Genomic DNA, 19,834 nt, shown 5'->3' with positions numbered 1-19,834 from the left:
CCTGAAGCATCTATGGAAGCTACAACTGGACCATTTCTTACCGCTTGTTCCAACACTATCTCATCTTCCTTTGCTATCTATATAAGGCCTGATATTCTAGCAACCCTATGCCTCTACAAAAATTCAGGAATCCGAGTTTCTTTTTGTTACTTTTAAACAATACAACTCATATTAAATTTTAAGTATATGAAAATACCCATCTCCGACCCATAGTTATCAAATGTGTTAAAAAGCACAGTTAAAACAATTAATCAATAAACATGTTTTATCAACAAAGCAACATATAATCAAATCAGCTGTTTATTAAAAAATAAGAAGAAGAAACGGAGCATCTTTCAAAAGGAATATAATATAAAGTAAAATAAATATAATTTTAGTCAACCCTAGTCGCACACAATTCTTATCAATATCAATTATACACGTTCCTACAATTCAACTAAATAGTGAACTTAAAAATCAAAAGTAATAATACCTTTTGCGGATCACAGTTCAATCGGTTGGGCAACATAGGGATAAATGTTGTAGGCTGTACACGTAACCGTCGTTTCCTACTATGAACTTGATCACAGTCTATAAGTTGCTGCTCTGAAATTCTAACCATTCGCTGTTACGCGATATAAACATGAGCTTCAATGGCACCCACAACCACGAAAGCCCAAGAGACAGCTAAATAAATAAATAAAAATATTTAAATAATCAATAGACCATTTAATCTAAACCTAGATATTTACGTAAAATAGTTATAATATAATCGTTAAAACGCAACATTAAATGCAAACCTAGATATTTACGCAAAATAATCGTTAAATCTAAACCTAGATTCATGTAAAAAAATAATTTCTATAAATATTGTTGTATTGAAAGTTGATTGACATGAAACAATATTATATTAAACCATACGTTGTCTTCCCTGATCTTTGATGGGACTGAAAGCAAACCGCCAATCAACTTCCAAAACGTCATTATCCGCCATTAATGCGAGTTTGTTCTGGAAAATGACGGCGACAATCTGGGATTTGTTTTTTTATTACAAAAATGAAAAATTACGATGTAACCGGGCTTGTAGGCAATTGGTAATAAATTTAGGCTAAGTTGGGTTAGGTGGTCTTGGGTTCGATTCTCATACACAAATAAAAACTTTTTTTTTTTAAAACAACAGTCATTCAAAAAAAGAAAAACCCCTAACAAACTTTATAAATAATATTATTGTTAAAGACTGGATGCAATTTTTCATGAAGATAATAGTTGCAAAGATCAAAGATCACTTGTCCAAGACACTTATCGCAGTCTATAAGTTGCTGCTCTGAAATTCTAACCCTTCGCTGTTGCGCGATATAAACATGAGCTTCAATGGCACCCACAACCGAGAAAGCCCAACAGACAGCTAAATAAATAAATAAAAATATTTAAAAAATCAATAGAATATCTAATCTAAACCAAGATATTTACGTAAAATAGTTATAATATAATCGTTAAAAAGCAACATTAAATGCAAACTTAGCTATTTACGCAAAATAATCGTTAAATCTAAACCTAGATTCACGTAAAAAAATAATTTCTATAAACGATGTTGTATTGAAAGTTGATTGACATGAAACAATATTATATTAAACCATACGTTGTCTTCCCGATCTTTGACGAGACCGAAATCAAACCGCCAATCAACTTCCAAAACGTCATTATCCGCCATTAATGTGAGTTTGTTTTGGGAAATGACGGTGACAATCTGGGATTTGTTTTTTTTATTACAAAAATGAAAAATTACCAAGTAACCCTACAAGCCCACTGTGACAACCCGCAATATCCGTACAATTTATTAGTGATAATTAAACATTATTATTGAACCCAAGCTCCTTAAAACATATTGTAGGGGTATGGTACTAAAACCCGGTTCTACGACCCTAAATCTATTATGTTTGGCTTATTTTATCATATGGGCTAATACATGTGTTTTTGGGCCGAGGGGGTTTTGTGGAGGTAACCCTAACTGGGCTAGGCCCATTAGGGTACCATGATGGTGGCCATGAGACTCTATATAAGGAGGTCTCCACCTCCTTATCATGGGTCATGCTCAATAAGAGCCACCACCACTTTTTGTGTCTGTGAACAAGAGATCTTCAAGATCATCTTAGCAGTCGCCTCCACACCCCCGAAACCATTTGCAGGTCTCAGCATTGCAGGTCTCAGGCGCAGCCGAGGAAGAAGAAGATCAAGACGTGGTTCGTTCATCTCGAAAATCCGTGGAAGCATCGTCATGGATCAGGTTAGATTCGTTTCGTGTTTCGACAATGGCGCCATCTGTAACACCCCGACCAAAGGCGGATTATACATCGGGGCGCCACATATTGTTTCATTACCCGTGACACTATTTGGTGTCAATATTTAATAAATATATTCATTCACGCTCGCGCAACGTAAACACAAGATAACATAAATCAACATAAATCAATATATTATAAGGCAAAATATTCGAACAACAATAACTTGTCTTGATACATTTTAATCTAGGTCCAAAAGTAAAAACGTCCTACGTGTCCACAAGCTCCAAATGTAGCTACAGCAAACCTGAACATGTGTTAAAATAAAACGTCAAACACTTGCGTGTTGGTGAGAAATCAAGTTTAATAGTTAATACATAGATAACAATAAATCTGCGCGCAACACGTGTATGTCTGGTGTTTAACAAGGGTGCAATCAGATTGTGATCAAGCCTAAATAGATCATAGCTCATAGTTCATAGTTCAATCCGTGCTCCCAATTGAGCACAAAAACAAGAAAACATCTGTGCAAGTGTAAACAAAGAAAACCGTAAACGATAGGTCTCCCGTGTTCATCTAATGGATCCATGAAAACTTCGGAATAGGCCGAACAAAGCGGTTAATGATACACACATACAATTAAACAGCAAAGTAAAAACAATAACTTGTCTTGATACATTTTAATCTAGGTCCAAAAGTAAAAACGTCCTACGTGTCCACAAGCTCCAAATGTAGCTACAGCAAACCTGAACATGTGTTAAAATAAAATGTCAAACACTTGCGTGTTGGTGAGAAATCAAGTTTAATAGTTAATACATAGATAACAATAAATCTGCGCGCAACACGTGTATGTCTGGTGTTTAACAAGGGTGCAATCAGATTGTGATCAAGCCTAAATAGATCATAGCTCATAGTTCATAGTTCAATCCGTGCTCCCAATTGAGCACAAAAACAAGAAAACATCTGTGCAAGTGTAAACAAAGAAAACCGTAAACGATAGGTCTCCCGTGTTCATCTAATGGATCCATGAAAACTTCGGAATAGGCCGAACAAAGCGGTTAATGATACACACATACAATTAAACAGCCAAGTAAACGTCCTCAACACGTGGGATACTGCGCGACTAAAGTTCATAAATAAGTTTAAGACTCTAAGTTTGTATGAACACATGAACATCCCAAAACATTAAAAATAAAAAGGGATTAGGTACGAGATTACTCACTTGATAAACGATGCGGTGTAAGATAAAGCAAGAACCAACTTTAAACAAGCACAAGTTAACCTATAAATAAGATTATTGTTTTAATGATTTGATTTAAGTCTTGATTATAAGTTAGCATAATTAATAAGTAAATTATTATATAATATATATATTACCGGAAAAGCAGGGTAGAACAGGGAGGAAGACGGAGGCAAGGAGAGAGGAGACGGCAGAGGAAGAACAACGGCAAGGAGTAAGAGAGAACAGGAGAGATTAAGTGCTTTGTGTGTGTAGTGTTAGGAAATTAACATTATTATTTATAGAGAAACCCTAGGAGACATGAATCCAGAAAAAGGGGAAAAGATTCCAAGACAAACAGAACAAGACAAAACAAAAGATAACAAAAGATATCAAAAGCAAGTTCAGAAAAGTAAAAGATATCAAAAGATATGGCAGCTGCAGGGGGCAAAGGAAAAGCTGACAGGTAACAGTAAAAAGGCATGGGCGGTTCAGATAAAGGTACTGGTCAAGCATGGAAAAAGCAGATCTCCCAAAAGATAATGTCAGTCACTTTTTCTGTCAACCAATGGGGTTGGTGAGCATGCTGCGCCGAAAGTAACTTATCAGACATAAGACAGGTCAGGTCAACAGCACAGAAGATAAGACAACACAAAAAAGCAAATGGCTAGATTAAACAGAAGAAAAGATAAGTCTAGCGAGAGAAAGCTGCGCGCGAGAAGGCTAAGGCGCGCCGCGGGAAGAATCACATTTCTTAGCGCGCCGCGGGAGGAACTACAATTCCTAGCGCGCTGCGAGAAGAACTACAAATCCTTAGCGTGTCGCGGGAAGAACTACCGTTCTTAGCGCGCTGCGAGAAGAATTACAATTCTTAGCGCGCTGCGAGAAGAGTTCGTCTCGCGTATCGCTGGAACAGATGGTCTTCACGCAGGCTTCCTTGAAAGGAGTCTGGCTCGTGGAGCTGCGCAGACAACCTTAGGCGGGAAGGAACAAAGGACAGAGGTTCAAGGCTTAAGGGCGGGACGGCGACAAGAGGGAAAAGAAGGCGGAAAGAGAGAAGAGGGACGGGACAGCGGGAAGGAAAAGAGAGAAAGAGGCGGGAAGGAAAATATATATTATTATTAAAAGTAAAATATAAGTAAAAATAAATATTAAATCATAAAAGAAAGAGATCGGATAAGGGAAACGGGTACCTGGGTCGGGTCGGATCGGGTCAGATGTCACAGTCTCCCCTACTTTAAGAAATTTCGTCCCGAAATTTATCTCGAAGTAGGTTGCGCAGAGAACAGGTGCGGGTACTTGATCTTCATTTGATCTTCCCTTTCCCATGTAAACTCGGCTCCGCGCTTGGACTCCCATCGAACTTTAACAATAGGGATGCGACTGCGCTTGGTTTGCTTTACCTCGCGATCCATAATCTCAACAGGCTTCTCAACGAAATGCATGGATTCATCAACTTGAACTTCATCAAGTGGTATGTGAAGGTTCTCGTCAGCTAAACACTTTTTGAGATTGGATACATGGAACGTTGGATGCACATTACTGAGCGCGGGCGGCAGGTCAAGTCTGTAGGCAACTCTTCCCACACGCGCGAGAATCTTAAATGGTCCAACATATCGAGGAGCAAGCTTACCTTTCTTCCCAAAGCGGACAACACCTTTCCAGGGCGACACTTTGAGGAGAACAAGATCACCAACTTGAAATTCGAGAGGCTTTCGCCTGCGATCTGCGTAACTCTTCTGTCGGCTTCTGGCAGTCAGCAGATGATCACGGATCTTAGCGATTTTATCGGTTGTCTCTTGAACAAGTTCGGGTCCTGTGATTTGAGCTGCACCCACTTCGCTCCAACAAATCGGGGAGCGGCACTTACGACCGTAAAGTGCTTCAAATGGGGCCATACCAATACTGGAATGATAGCTGTTATTATAAGAGAACTCGATCAAAGGCAGGTGCGAATCCCAATTACCTCCAAAATCAAGAACACAAGATCGAAGCATATCCTCAAGAGTTTGAATAGTTCGCTCAGACTATCCGTCAGTCTGAGGATGATATGCCGTACTCATGTCCAAGCGAGTTCCTAACGCAGATTGGAGAGATTTCCAAAAGCGGGATATAAAACGGCCATCGCGATCGGACACGATGCTCAAAGGAGTACCATGGCGGCAGACAATTTCCTGGACATAAAGCTGCGCGAGTTGCTCAACACGGTAGTTTTCACGAATGGGCAGAAAGTGAGCAGACTTAGTCAAACGATCCACTATTACCCAAATGCTATCATGTTTGCTTGCTGTCAAAGGTAACTTGGTAATAAAGTCCATCGCTATACCTTCCCATTTCCACATAGGAATTTCTGGTTGTTCGAGCAAACCAGATGGGCGTTGGTGTTCAGCTTTTACTTTAGAACAAGTCAGGCATCTAGCTACGAACACAGCAATATCCTTCTTCATACCGGGCCACCAATAAGTAATGCGCAAATCCTTGTACATTTTATCGGCGCCAGGATGAACGGAATATCGAGATTTGTGCGCTTCACTCAGGATATCAGCGCGAAGATTCTCATCAAAGGGAATCCAGATGCGATTGAGATAACAAAGAATTCCACTCAGATTAGGGACAAAGTGCGCTTCCGCGCCACACGCTAACTCGGCGCGAAGATTACCATTACTGATGGATGCGCGCTGCGCGTCGCGAATGCGTGATTCAAGATTGCTCTGAATCGGCGCAAAGTGAAGCTGCGTGCGCGGCAAGATACAGTTAAGCTGGCTGGGTTTTCGGCTGAGCGCATCGGCTACCACATTAGCCTTACCAGGATGATACCGGATCTCACAATCGTAATCGCTGATGAGTTCGTTCCATCGGCGTTGTCTCATGTTAAGTTCCTTTTGATCAAAGATATGCTGAAGGCTTTTATGGTCAGTGTAGAGGATACACTTAGTACCATAAAGGTAGTGTCTCCAGATCTTCAAGGCAAAAACAACTGCGCCTAGTTCGAGGTCGTGAGTTGTATAATTCTTTTCATGAACCTTAAGTTGCCTTGATGCGTAAGCGATAACCTTGCCTCGTTGCATAAGAACACAACCGAGACCTTGGTTGGATGCATCGCAATACACAACAAAATCTTCATTACCCTCAGGTAGCGCAAGAACAGGAGCTTCACACAACAGACGCTTGAGCGTCAGTAAGGCTTCTTCTTGCTTCGAGCCCCAAATATACGGTTTACCTTTGTGCGTTAGAGCTGTTAAAGGCAAAGCGATCTTTGAGAAGTTCGAAATAAATCGCCGGTAGTAACCAGCTAAGCCCAGAAAGGAACGGATTTCGGTAGGAGTGGATGGCGTAATCCAGTTCTTGATTGCTTCAATCTTGGATGGGTCGACATGGATACCCATCTTGTTTACAACATGGCCAAGAAACTGTACTTCATCAGACCAAAATTCACACTTGGAAAGCTTAGCATAGAGTTGCTCAGCTCTAAGCTTCTGCAACACCAACCGAAGATGTTGCTCATGCTCGGCCTTGGTCTTAGAATACACCAGAACATCATCGATAAACACGATCACAAAACGGTCCAAGAAAGGTCTACACACCCGATTCATAAGATCCATGAAAATGGCGGGTGCGTTGGTTAAACCGAAGGACATGACCAAGAATTCAAAATGGCCATAACGAGTTCGAAAAGCAGTCTTCGGAACATCTTCATCGCGGATGCGCAACTGGTGATAGCCAGAGCGGAGATCAATCTTGGAGAAACAAGAGGCACCTTGGAGCTGATCAAAGAGGTCGTCAATACGTGGTAAGGGATACCGGTTCTTAATGGTGAGTTTGTTCAACTCGCGGTAATCGATACACATGCGAAACGAACCATCTTTCTTTTTAACGAACAACACCGGAGCACCCCAGGGCGAAGAGCTAGGGCGGATGAATCCTTTAGTAGTCAACTCTTGAAGTTGGCTGGCCAATTCTTGCATTTCAGCGGGTGCAAGACGATAAGGAGATTTAGCTACGGGGGAAGCACCAGGGACAAGATCAACACGAAACTCGACTTCACGAGCGGGAGGGATACCAGGAAGATCATCGGGAAAAACTTCAGGGAAATCACGCACAACAGGGATATCGCGAAGCTTCTTCTCTTCAGCAGGTTTGACCACATGGGCTAAGAATGCCACACACTTCTTCCGCATAAGCCTTTGGGCTTCGGCGCAAGACATAAGCTTAAGACCACTGGAGGGTTTTTCGCCATAGATGTGAAGATCACCGTTTTCTCGAGGAATGCGAATCAACTTCTTGGCGCAAATAACTTCGGCGCGATTATTCGAGAGCCAGTCCATACCAATAATAACATCAAAGCTTCCAAGAGGCATGGGGATGAAGTCGATCAGAAAATCGTTTTCGTTAAGGTTAAGCGTGCAATCCTTAATCACGGAGTTAATTAAAACAGTTTCACCATTAGCCAATTCAACTGAAAAATCTTCTTTTAAGTTATCGCGCGGTCGCGCAAGCTTCTGCTCAAACGCGCGAGAAATAAAACTTCGATCGGCGCCAGTATCAAAAAGTACAGAAGCATAAAATCCGTTAAGCAAAAATGTACCATTAACTACGTCATTATTCGCTTGTGCTTGGTGCGCGGTTATGTTAAAAGCTCGTCCGCGCGTCACTTGGTTCGAAATCTGGTTCACCGGATTCGCTTGCGTAATCTGAACTTGTAGTCTCGGGCACGCGTTCCGGAAATGACTGGGATCACCGCAGTTAAAGCACGATCTGGGTCGTGGGTTTTGGTAGGTTGGTTGTGGGTTCTGCGGGTAGACTGGTGGTATTGGCGCAATTGGATTGGCGGGAGGGACTCTACAGTATTCGGCTGAGTGACCAATGCGGCCACATCGGTTACATTGTCGACACGGGGTCTGAGTTGGGTGGTGAAGTCTACAGGTTGGGCAAAAGGGTTGGTTTCCTGTGTAAGGTTTCTTAGTTGGCGGGGTAGGGAGTGCGGGATTGGTTAAGGCATAGTTATGGACTACAGGAGGTGTTGGGTAGGTCGACAGTGGGTTAGGCGCGTAAACTGGAGGTTGGTAGGTGGGTTGCTGGACTATGGGCGGGCTGGTAAGCGCATAGGCTTTGCGCCTGCGCTTGAGGTTGTTACGGTTTGAGGGTTCTGGTTTGGTTTCTGTTGGTTCAGGGGCAGTTTTGGTGGGTTTGGTCTTCTCAGCTCCCCGCAGGAACAAGGTTCCTGCTCTGACATGGTTGTCGCTGAGCACAGCGGCCAACTCAATAGCGTCAGGGAGGGTTACTGGGTTTCTGGCCCATACAGAATCTTGAATTTCCATGGGGAGACCCCCAAGGAATTTCTCGATTGCTCGGCGTGAAGGGGTAACAAGGTGAGGGACCAGTAAGCTTAGCTCGTGGAAGCGCGTCGCGTACTCGCGATCTTCTCCACTGTATTGCTTCAGGTTCCAAAATTCTTCTTCCAGGCGCTTAACTTCGTTGGGAGGGCAGAATTCTCGCGTCAAGAGATCCTTAAATTCCTCCCAGAGCATGCTGGTAGCAGCCTCTGCGCCACGCGCATGAGCTACTCCATTCCACCATGTAAGCGCTCTAGATTCTAGGACACTGGAAGCATATAGGGTTCGTCTGTCTGGAGGGCATTGGGTATGGAGGAAAGTGTTTTCAATCTTTTCGAGCCATTGGAGCATCACGGTGGTTCCTTCAAGACCTGTGAACTTTGGAGGGTTACCCGCGTTAAAGGACTTAATGTTGTAACCAGAGGTGTTGGTATTGTTTTGGCTCAAAGCTTGGGCTATTGCGGTGGCCATTTCCTGGGAACGTTGCAGCGATCGTCTGCGCGCGGCTTCTTTCTTCCTAAGATGGCGAGCTGATAGTGGAGGCATTCTATAAAAGTTTTAATTTTTGTTAATATCTTGGTTTTATCGCAAAGTATAACCTTATAAAGCTTGGTTTCGCAGAGTTAGATACTATCAAAAGTTAAAGTAAAAGAAATGACTTTAAATGCAGACTTAATAAGGGTAACAAATCCGAATCGAGAATCGACAATTCATGTATCACCATGACCTTCCAAATTCTAAATTTAAAATGACGAGTAAACGAGTATTGGAGATTGACGATTCATGTATCACCATGACTTTTCAATCCTCAATATAAAATATACAAGAAAATGAGTATTGGAGGTTGACAATTCATGTATCACCATGACTTTTCAAGTCTCCAACCTCAGAACATAATCGTTAAATGGAAATTGAAAATCAACTATTCATGTATCACCATGACTTTTCGGATTTCCAAATCCCAACAAACGAATATGCAAGAAAAATCAATAAAAATCGAAATTCAGCAAAAATCGAAATATCGCGAAATAAAACATAAAACCATACGCTGCGTTGGCGCAAGCATATTTATAAATAACGAGTAATTAACAATAAGCGCGCAAACATGAGATTTCTCTCATGCGCGAGAAGGGACTCTTAGGTATTCTAGGCCGTTACGTCTAACCACCTATCCTAAAGTCAACGAGCTCTGATACCAATCTGTAACACCCTGACCAAAGGCGGATTATACATCGGGGCGCCACATATTGTTTCATTACCCGTGACACTATTTGGTGTCAATATTTAATAAATATATTCATTCACGCACGCGCAACGTAAACACAAGATAACATAAATCAACATAAATCAATATATTATAAGGCAAAATATTCGAACAACAATAACTTGTCTTGATACATTTTAATCTAGGTCCAAAAGTAAAAACGTCCTACGTGTCCACAAGCTCCAAATGTAGCTACAGCAAACCTGAACATGTGTTAAAATAAAACGTCAAACACTTGCGTGTTGGTGAGAAATCAAGTTTAATAGTTAATACATAGATAACAATAAATCTGCGCGCAACACGTGTATGTCTGGTGTTTAACAAGGGTGCAATCAGATTGTGATCAAGCCTAAATAGATCATAGCTCATAGTTCATAGTTCAATCCGTGCTCCCAATTGAGCACAAAAACAAGAAAACATCTGTGCAAGTGTAAACAAAGAAAACCGTAAACGATAGGTCTCCCGTGTTCATCTAATGGATCCATGAAAACTTCGGAATAGGCCGAACAAAGCGGTTAATGATACACACATACAATTAAACAGCCAAGTAAACGTCCTCAACACGTGGGATACTGCGCGACTAAAGTTCATAAATAAGTTTAAGACTCTAAGTTTGTATGAACACATGAACATCCCAAAACATTAAAAATAAAAAGGGATTAGGTACGAGATTACTCACTTGATAAACGATGCGGTGTAAGATAAAGCAAGAACCAACTTTAAACAAGCACAAGTTAACCTATAAATAAGATTATTGTTTTAATGATTTGATTTAAGTCTTGATTATAAGTTAGCATAATTAATAAGTAAATTATTATATAATATATATATTACCGGAAAAGCAGGGTAGAACAGGGAGGAAGACGGAGGCAAGGAGAGAGGAGACGGCAGAGGAAGAACAACGGCAAGGAGTAAGAGAGAACAGGAGAGATTAAGTGCTTTGTGTGTGTAGTGTTAGGAAATTAACATTATTATTTATAGAGAAACCCTAGGAGACATGAATCCAGAAAAAGGGGAAAAGATTCCAAGACAAACAGAACAAGACAAAACAAAAGATAACAAAAGATATCAAAAGCAAGTTCAGAAAAGTAAAAGATATCAAAAGATATGGCAGCTGCAGGGAGCAAAGGAAAAGCTGACAGGTAACAGTAAAAAGGCATGGGCGGTTCAGATAAAGGTACTGGTCAAGCATGGAAAAAGCAGATCTCCCAAAAGATAATGTCAGTCACTTTTTCTGTCAACCAATGGGGTTGGTGAGCATGCTGCGCCGAAAGTAACTTATCAGACATAAGACAGGTCAGGTCAACAGCACAGAAGATAAGACAACACAAAAAAGCAAACGGCTAGATTAAACAGAAGAAAAGATAAGTCTAGCGAGAGAAAGCTGCGCGCGAGAAGGCTAAGGCGCGCCGCGGGAAGAATCACATTTCTTAGCGCGCCGCGGGAGGAACTACAATTCCTAGCGCGCTGCGAGAAGAACTACAAATCCTTAGCGTGTCGCGGGAAGAACTACCGTTCTTAGCGCGCTGCGAGAAGAATTACAATTCTTAGCGCGCTGCGAGAAGAGTTCGTCTCGCGTATCGCTGGAACAGATGGTCTTCACGCAGGCTTCCTTGAAAGGAGTCTGGCGCGTGGAGCTGCGCAGACAACCTTAGGCGGGAAGGAACAAAGGACAGAGGTTCAAGGCTTAAGGGCGGGACGGCGACAAGAGGGAAAAGAAGGCGGAAAGAGAGAAGAGGGACGGGACAGCGGGAAGGAAAAGAGAGAAAGAGGCGGGAAGGAAAATATATATTATTATTAAAAGTAAAATATAAGTAAAAATAAATATTAAATCATAAAAGAAAGAGATCGGATAAGGGAAACGGGTACCTGGGTCGGGTCGGATCGGGTCAGATGTCACACCATCCGTGGGACGGCAACGAACTGCCCTTCGATCTTCATCTCGGCTGTCAAATCTCTCCCAAGAAAAACGCAGATCTGGAAGTTTACAGAAAAAGGCTTCAAAGTTTGTTCTATTTAAAGCTCAAAAAGATCCATAGATCTAAAAAGAGGTTTCCAGATCTGGGCAAGAAGGAAAATCCGTGATTCGAATGATCAGATCTCCGAATCTGTGAATCTGTGATTCAGGATCTCCGAATCTGTGATGGTTTTAAATCTGCTCCGAATCTTCAGATCTGTCCAGATCTGATTTACAGATCTAGGACTGGATTACAGACCTGGATTTTAGGTCTAAAGTTGCAGATCTGACTCTTAAATTGCAGATCCAGAAGTTACTAGACTTCCGCCGCCATGTACGCCCGCCCGGGGGTTCTCACTCCGCAGCCGTGCATGTGCCGCCGCGGAAACCACCATCTGGGTTTTGCACAAGAGACCTCCGCCATGCACACGCACTTGCGAGTCACCACTCTATCGCCGTGCATGCGCGCATATCCCGTATGGCCACACGCCAAGGTTGGGAATCCTCCTAATATCCCGTATGGCCACACGCCAAACTTCAAGGTTGGGAATCCTCCTAATATCCCATATGGCAACGCGCCAAGGTTGGGAATCCTCCTAATATCCCATATGGCTACGCGCCAAGGTTGGGAATCCTCCTAATATCCCATATGGCTACGCGCCAAGGTTGGGAATCCTCCTAATATCCCATATGGCTACGCGCCAAACTTCAAGGTTGGGAATCCTCCTAATATCCCATATGGCTACGCGCCAAACTTCAAGGTTGGGAATCCTCCTAATATCCCATATGGCTACGCGCCAAACTTCAAGGTTGGGAATCCTCCTAATATCCCATATGGCTACGCGCCAAGGTTGGGAATCCTCCTAATATCCCATATGGCTACGCGCCAAACTTCAAGGTTGGGAATCCTCCTAATATCCCATATGGCTACGCGCCAAGGTTGGGAATCCTCCTAATATCCCATATGGCTACGCGCCAAACTTCAAGGTTGGGAATCCTCCTAATATCCCATATGGCTACGCGCCAAGGTTGGGAATCCTCCTAATATCCCATATGGCTACGCGCCAAGGTTGGGAATCCTCTTAATATCCCATACGGCTACGCGCCAAACTTCAAGGTTGGGAATCCTCCTAATATCCCATATGGCTACGCGCCAAAGTTGGGAATCCTCCTAATATCCCATATGGCTACGCGCCAAACTTCAAGGTTGGGAATCCTCCTAATATCCCATATGGCTACACGCCAAGGTTGGGAATCCTCCTAATATCCCATATGGCTACGCGCCAAACTGCAAGGTTGGGAATCCTCCTAAGATCCCATATGGCTACACGCCAAACTTAGGGGTTGGGAATCCTCATACCATATGTTCACGCATCACATATGCTCACGCATATTACACATGCTTACGCATCACATGCTCGCACATGTCACAGTCTACACGCACGCGCACGCAATATCTGCGCGTGGCGCATAACACAAAACCAAAGTCTACGCGCACGCGCATGCAACATCTGCACGTGGCGCGGGACATAAAGTAGCTCGTAAGTCGCCTCACGCGCAGGCTTTTATATTCACACAGCTCATAAGACGCCTCGCGCGCAAGCTGTTATTATTCTTACAGCCCGTAAGTCGCCTCACGCGCAGGCCTTTATTATTCACAGTTCATAAGACGCCTCGCGCGCAAGCTGTTATTATTCTTACAGCCCGTAAGTCGCCTCACGCGCAGGCTTTATTATTCACACAGCTCATAAGACGCCTCGCGCGCAAGCTGTTATTATTCTTACAGCCCGTAAGTCGCCTCACGCGCAGGCCTTTATTATTCACAGCTCATAAGACGCCTCGCGCGCAAGCTGTTATTATTCTTACAGCCCGTAAGTCGCCTCACGCGCAGGCTTTATTATTCACACAGCTCATAAGACGCCTCGCGCGCAAGCTGTTATTATTCTTACAGCTCGTAAGTCGCCTCACGCGCAGGCTTTATTATTCACACAGCTCATAGGACGCCTCGCGCGCAAGCTGTTATTATTCTTACAGCCCGTAAGTCGCCTCACGCGCAGGCTTTATTATTCACACAGCTCATAAGACGCCTCGCGCGCAGGCATTATTATTCTCAAAGCTCGTAAGACGCCTCTCGCGCGCAGGCTTTATTATTCTTAGCTCGTAAGACGCCTCATGCGCAGGCTTTATTATGCTACAGCTTGTAAGACGCCCCTCGCGCACAGGCTTTTATTATTCTCAGCTTGTAAGCCGCCTCACGCGCCAGCTTCATTATTCTACAAGCTCGTAAGTCGCCTCGCGCGCCAGCTTCTTTATTATTTTACAGCTTGTAAGCCGCCTCACGCGCTAGCTTCATTATTCTACAAGCTCGTAAGTCGCCTCGCGCGCCAGCTTCTTTATTATTACAGCTCGTAAGTCGCCTCGCGCGCCAGCTTCTTTATTATTACAGCTCGTAAGTCGCCATGCGCGCAGGCTCTCATTATTCTACAGGCTCGTAAGTCGCTTCTCGCGCCAGCTTCATTATTATTTTAGCTCGTAAGTCGCCTCTCGCGCTAGCTTCATTACTATTACAGCTCATAAGTCGCCATGCGCGCAAGCTTCGTTATTATTATAGCTCGTAAGTCGCCACTCGCGCAGGCTCTATTATTATAGCTCGTAAGCCGCCTCGCGCGCAGGCTTCATTATTTTTACAGCTTGTCACCATCATGGAGAAAACCTCCCAAAACTCAGACAATAAAGACAAAGCCAAAGAAAAGGAAAAAAATCGCCTCACACCTTATAAAGTCCAGCGCTCCACCTAGACGCTTGCGCGCCCAGGAGCAACACTGGACTTGGGGGGGGGGGCTTGTAGGGGTATGGTACTAAAACCCGGTTCTACGACCCTAAATCTATTATGTTTGGCTTATTTTATCATATGGGCTAATACATGTGTTTTTGGGCCGAGGGGGTTTTGTGGAGGTAACCCTAACTGGGCTAGGCCCATTAGGGTACCATGATGGTGGCCATGAGACTCTATATAAGGAGGTCTCCACCTCCTTATCATGGGTCATGCTCAATAAGAGCCACCACCACTTTTTGTGTCTGTGAACAAGAGATCTTCAAGATCATCTTAGCAGTCGCCTCCACACCCCCGAAACCATTTGCAGGTCTCAGCATTGCAGGTCTCAGGCGCAGCCGAGGAAGAAGAAGATCAAGACGTGGTTCGTTCATCTCGAAAATCCGTGGAAGCATCGTCATGGATCAGGTTAGATTCGTTTCGTGTTTCGACACATATTCATGTTTATTATTTTATTTAAAGTCCAGTAAACTCCATGTATTCATATCATATACCGTATGTAATTATAGGATTACCGTTTCACGCGCGCAAACACCCGACATTGATGAGACTATATATAGCGACTCTGTACCGTGTCCGAAACATAACGATACTTTGTAGTTTGATGAACAACCCCATGTAAATAGATGCATATTATGACCAATCGTGAAAGTAAGTCAAAACTAATAATTTAAAAATAACTTTAACACTGAATTAATACAGCCCAAATGAATATCCAAATAACACATAATAATCTCAGATGAATCGGTTCCTATGCTTTATATACTTAAAATGCAAAATCCCTCCCCACATGAATGTGCCAAACCAAAGATTTTATGAATAATAATAATGAAAAAGAGAGTGCAGAGTGGTTTACGAAGAAAAAGATGACTTCAGAAGATTCTTTCACAAAAAAATGATTAAAGTAACCATAGTTGTCTTCTAGTGAGATGGAATATGGATAAGTCTCCCTACTACACAGGAGACACACTTTATAGAATTCTTACATCAAAGAGGGAAGTTGGAATAGTCATACTAAGAAAACAATTTCAGCATTTTGCCATTCCACATCCAACTCGTGTATACCCACTTACCGTCTCACATATAGATAAATTCATCTGGCATTTAGTGTTTGGGTAGGGAGTTTTCTGGTTATATATAGAACACCACACACCACCCTTTTTGCTCACCCACTTCACAATTTCAAAGCTACAAAATTAACATCTCACTCACCTTACGGCTCACCACCACCCATAACCTCCATTCTTAAGCCGCCATCACCTTCACCACTCTTGGTTCCAACTCTAAAAACCATCATACGCCATCGTAAGTTTCACCATAAGACGCCAACCTTCATACGGTGCCGTCAACCTACACGCACACTGGGATAGGGAAGGGTTATGCATATTCAAGAAGGGATATTCAAATTCTAGGAGTTGGATTCAAGTGCTCAAGATCTTTTCAATTTAGTCCCACCATCAAAGTATTTCATTTATAGTAAGCCTAGATCTAAATCACTCTCTTGTTCTTATGATTTTAGTTAAGAGGTTATGTTAGAGTAGGTTCATTCAAGTTCTCAAAACAAGAAATCATAATGCTAAAGGAACTAAAAAACATGCTTAACGAACCGATCACACGTAAAAATGTATGTAAAAATAATATGTTAAAATATTATTTATTTTAGTAGATATGAGGTTTCCTTCATAAATAAATAATGTGGGTATATACGTTAATAAGTAAGTTTCTTAACGACTTGTTAAAATATATACTTTTAAATGTATTTCTAACCTAATACTCTTCCTATAATAAATATATAATGCCATAATATTTCTTTTTGTTACTATTACCTAATTTATAAAGATAAATTTATAGTTTGAATTATATATTTATAAAGCGATCTAAATTAAACATAAATGTATCACCAATGAGTCGTGTCACCGCATAAGTTTAGATGTTGGGTGAACACATAACATAAACCGACATGCTTATTTAATATGTCGAACCGACCTTAAGCTAAACATACTTGTCTTAGGACACACGTAGGACGAATAGAAACAAGAGTTCTTACATATCACTCATTGACGCAAAAGTGAGTTTCACGGCCCCTTTTCTCTTTTACTGTTTTACAAACTAGGGGGAGAAACATACTAAACTTATTTGATAACTTTGCATGGAGTTAATAAATTTGCATAAACTTATTTAGTAACTTTTCATAAACTCATATGATTATGTTTCATAAACTTATTTAGTAATTTTGTATAAACATATTTGATAACATTACATAGACTTATTTCGTAACTTTGCATAAACGTATTTGACAACTTTACATAAAATTATTTAATACGATAATTAGTAAGCAAGATATAGAATCTTTATATGAGCATGAGTTACACAAGGCCCTTAAGATCTTTAGATCAATACATTCTATAATCATTAACTATGAGTTTAGTCGAGTAATATGTGGGTAGTACTATCGGGATTGATCCCCCGCTCATGATTAGTCGCTCTAACTGACATATTAATGGGAACATATAGTCTATAATTCACACCGTGATAACACGGTTACCGAGCATACATATGGATTTAGGTTTGATTATAGGCTCATTCATATATTAATTCGTATTCTTAGCTAGTCTACGGAGGATTATCAATCTTGTTTAGGTTACGTATATATATATATATATATATATATATATATATATATATATATAAATATTGTATTGCATTGCATACATTCACTTATATATCTAAAAGGGATTTTAAGTTCGTAAACATAAACTTTTTTGTCAACGATTTCATCGGGAAAATGCACTCATAACAAACAAAGTTTACAACTTCATAAATAAGTTTTAAGGTACATTTTATCACGAAGACATAAATAAATTTTAATCCACATTTTATTAACGTAAACATGTACAAGTTTTAAAGTACGTTTTTGTCATGAAAACATAAACTTTTGATAAATGGTTTAATCATGAGAGCATATATTTTAAAAATCATTACTTGTTTTATACATTTTAAATATTCGAAACTCAATATTCTCAAAACAATGGGTTTAATCATGCATTTAAAACCTGTGAACTCACCAATAATATGTTGACTTTTAAGTATGTTTTTCAGGTTATTAGATTCAGGAAGATATTTATGGGCATATACAAGCATAGCATCACATGTATGATCACCACATAAATCAATAGCTGTGATTATCCATGAAGGTCGTGCGCCCGCGTTTCCGCCTTGGCGGGGTGTGACAGATAGGTATCAGAGCCATTGGTTATAGTGAACTAGAGGGTCTAGTCTATAACTAAATGACTCAATAAAAACATTTTCATTGCATTTGTATTTAGATAGCATAAATAATATTTTACGGATATTAATGCCACAAAGATGTTGTCCTCAACATTCACTCAATCTGAGAATTTTTCATCAACACTACAAACAATTGATGGGCCCCCGATCGCCATGCTACTGAAGAATGTAATGGGCTAATCCTCACTCTCACATTAGCTGCTTGCACCCTTAAAGTGGATGGATACTTAAACGATTAATGACTCAAAGTTGTGTTTACACGCGTCGAAGTTTAAGTGGTTGTCCAGTTATTGCTTCCATAGATGCTTCCGGCTTACACCATGCGCACAATCCTGGGAAGGTAATATTGTTTTGGTTAATATTACCTTTTCCGGATCACAATTCATCGGTTGGGCAACATAGGGATAATGTTGTAGACTGTACACGTAACCGTCGTTTCCTACAATGAACTTGACCACCTTGTACGGGTTTCCCCGATTAAAGCCAATATTGAAATCGCCACTGTTATCGCAGTCTATAAGCTGCTGCTCTGAAATTCTAACCCTTCGCTGTTGCGCGATATAAACATAAGCTTCAATGGCATTCACAACCGAGAAAGCCCAACAGACAACTAAATAAATAAATAAAAATATTAAAATAATCAATAGAATATCTAATCTAAACCTAGATATTTACGTAAAATAGTTATAATATAATCGTTAAATCGCAACATTAAATGCAAACCTAGATATTTACGCAAAATAATCGGTAATCTTAACCTAGATTCACGTAAAATATAATTTCTATAAACGATCTTGTATTGAAAGTTGATTGACATGAAACAATATTATATTAAACCATACGTTCTCTTCCCAGGTCTTTGACGGGACCGAAAGAAAACCGCCAATCAACTTCCAAAACATCATTATCCACCATTAATGCGAGTTTGTTTTGGGAAATGACGGCGACAATCTGAGATTTGTTCTTTTATTATAAAAATGAAAAATTACCACATTGGGCTTGTAGGCAATTGGTAATGAATTTGGGCTAAGTTGGGTTAGGTGGTCTTGGGCTCTTAGCTTTATTGTAATTGTATATATTAGTGTTCTTAACTTAGTTAGTGATGTACCGAAAAATCTACATATTATAAATTTACAAGTCATTTATTTTCTTTAAATTTGATAAATTCATACCTTATTATTGTCTACTTGGTATCTTATAAGTGTTAGAAAGATTTTAGAGATAACATCTTTTTTATCAGGTACGTTGGTTGCTCCAATATACTTATTATTTAATGAAAGTGACCCTAGTCTAGGCTTGCTTAACAAGCGATGGAGGCTTGGACTTGATATTAAGCGCATTGGCTCATCTCGATAACTCATTCATCGTACTCTGTATCAAAATATTTTTAATTTAGACAAGTTATCCCACTTGCCCAAAACAAACATTTAAAACCCGTCTCTGTTGAAAATATATATAAAATAATCACCCATAAAAGACAAATAAGCTCCACCGGCTAAGACATTAAAGCGCGAGCTAAATTTTGGTAACAATTGCAAAAACTTGAAACAATAGGGTCAACAAGAAAAAACTAATCAAAATAATGTGTAGCAAAGTGGCGTTTAACTTTAGCCATCATACTACTATATGTTAGCCTCATTTTACGGGAACTTTCGTTTATTTTGATAAAAACTAAAGGCCTG

At 40.9% G+C, this 19,834-nt stretch overlaps 1 protein-coding gene across 1 annotated transcript; it reads right to left on the bottom strand.

The window, feature by feature from the left end:
- Positions 1–570: 570 nt before the first annotated feature.
- Positions 571–19,067, bottom strand: LOC143586869 (zingipain-1-like). The gene is made up of 4 exons (XM_077068324.1): positions 18,995–19,067; positions 18,518–18,762; positions 896–1,009; positions 571–666 (listed from the first exon to the last, which is right to left on the bottom strand). Exons 1-4 carry the CDS (start codon positions 19,065–19,067, stop codon positions 571–573), a joined length of 528 nt encoding a protein of 175 aa, XP_076924439.1.
- Positions 19,068–19,834: the final 767 nt, after the last annotated feature.

The sequence above is a fragment of the Bidens hawaiensis genome, unplaced genomic scaffold (assembly GCF_021521415.1).
Source record: "Bidens hawaiensis isolate Kalapana, Puna unplaced genomic scaffold, B.hawaiensis_p1.1 tig00035031_1, whole genome shotgun sequence".
Classification (NCBI taxonomy): Eukaryota; Viridiplantae; Streptophyta; class Magnoliopsida; order Asterales; family Asteraceae; genus Bidens; species Bidens hawaiensis.
Note: the sequence above shows the minus strand (reverse complement) of the source record. Positions and strands in the feature narration are given on the sequence as shown.

Bases quoted from the DNA above. Each gene is read 5' to 3' on its own strand.
- LOC143586869 (XM_077068324.1), bottom strand. From the start codon at position 19,067: ATGGTGGATAATGATGTTTTGGAAGTTGATTGGCGGTTTTCTTTCGGT. The intron at 1,010-18,517 runs GTAATATTAACC...AACAAATCCCAG, and splicing joins TGAATTGTGATCCGGAAAAG to ATTGTCGCCGTCATTTTCCA. The intron at 667-895 runs GTTTAATATAAT...TTATTTATTTAG, and splicing joins ATCAGGGAAGACAACGTATG to CTGTCTCTTGGGCTTTCGTG.